General features: G+C 59.7%; 1 protein-coding gene across 1 annotated transcript in view; it reads right to left on the minus strand.

Moving 5' to 3' along the window:
* The window catches only part of LOC103808502 (small conductance calcium-activated potassium channel protein 2-like), a gene marked incomplete at both ends in the record, with an annotated part of 4,861 nt that extends 4,253 nt beyond the window's left edge, over positions 1-608 (minus strand). The window contains 2 exon segments of the mRNA XM_009081291.1: positions 2-408; positions 492-608. Of these exon segments, the coding sequence (XP_009079539.1) occupies positions 2-408; positions 492-608 (524 nt within the window).
* Positions 609-621: the final 13 nt, after the last annotated feature.

The raw sequence follows: 621 nt of genomic DNA on the forward strand, positions 1-621 counted from the left end.
GCGGACGGTCCAGGCAGCGATGATCCAGGAGGAGATGCTGAAGACCAGGAGGACAGTGCCAGGGCAGATGGTCATGAGTGTCTTCATGACGAAGCGAGTGTTGAAGTTGATCTTGTTGAGGGCCCCGATGCTGCGGGAGGAGGCGTCGGTGAAGAGTTTGCTGTGCAGCAGCATCACGCGCCCGATCAGGTAGAGCCGCAGGAACATGGGGATGGACAGGATGATGTCCACGTCGGCGTCGGCCACGGAAGCAGCATAGGTGAAGGCCAAACGTGCTGTCCAGGTGAACAGGTACTGCCCAGGGATGGGGTGGATGGCGCAGACGATCAGCTCCAGCGCGATGAAGAAGATGCGCTCGTAGGTCATGGCGATGCGCCAGTCATCGGCGCCGTTATCCACCATGAAGAGCTGTGTGTTGGGGAGAAAAGGATGCGGTGGGACCCTCCAGGACAGCGGGACCTTGGTGACACCCATCAGCACGTGCCCCTCACCTGGATCTCCCTGGCGTGGTACATGACGATGAGCCCCAGGAGGATGAGGGTCGAGAGGCTGATAAGGCATTTCAGTGCAAACGAATACGACGACTCCTGCGAGAGGAATGAGCCGTGTGTGAGCGTGGCC

This window comes from Acanthisitta chloris, unplaced genomic scaffold (genome assembly GCF_000695815.1).
Source record: "Acanthisitta chloris isolate BGI_N310 unplaced genomic scaffold, ASM69581v1 scaffold27508, whole genome shotgun sequence".
Classification (NCBI taxonomy): Eukaryota; Metazoa; Chordata; class Aves; order Passeriformes; family Acanthisittidae; genus Acanthisitta; species Acanthisitta chloris.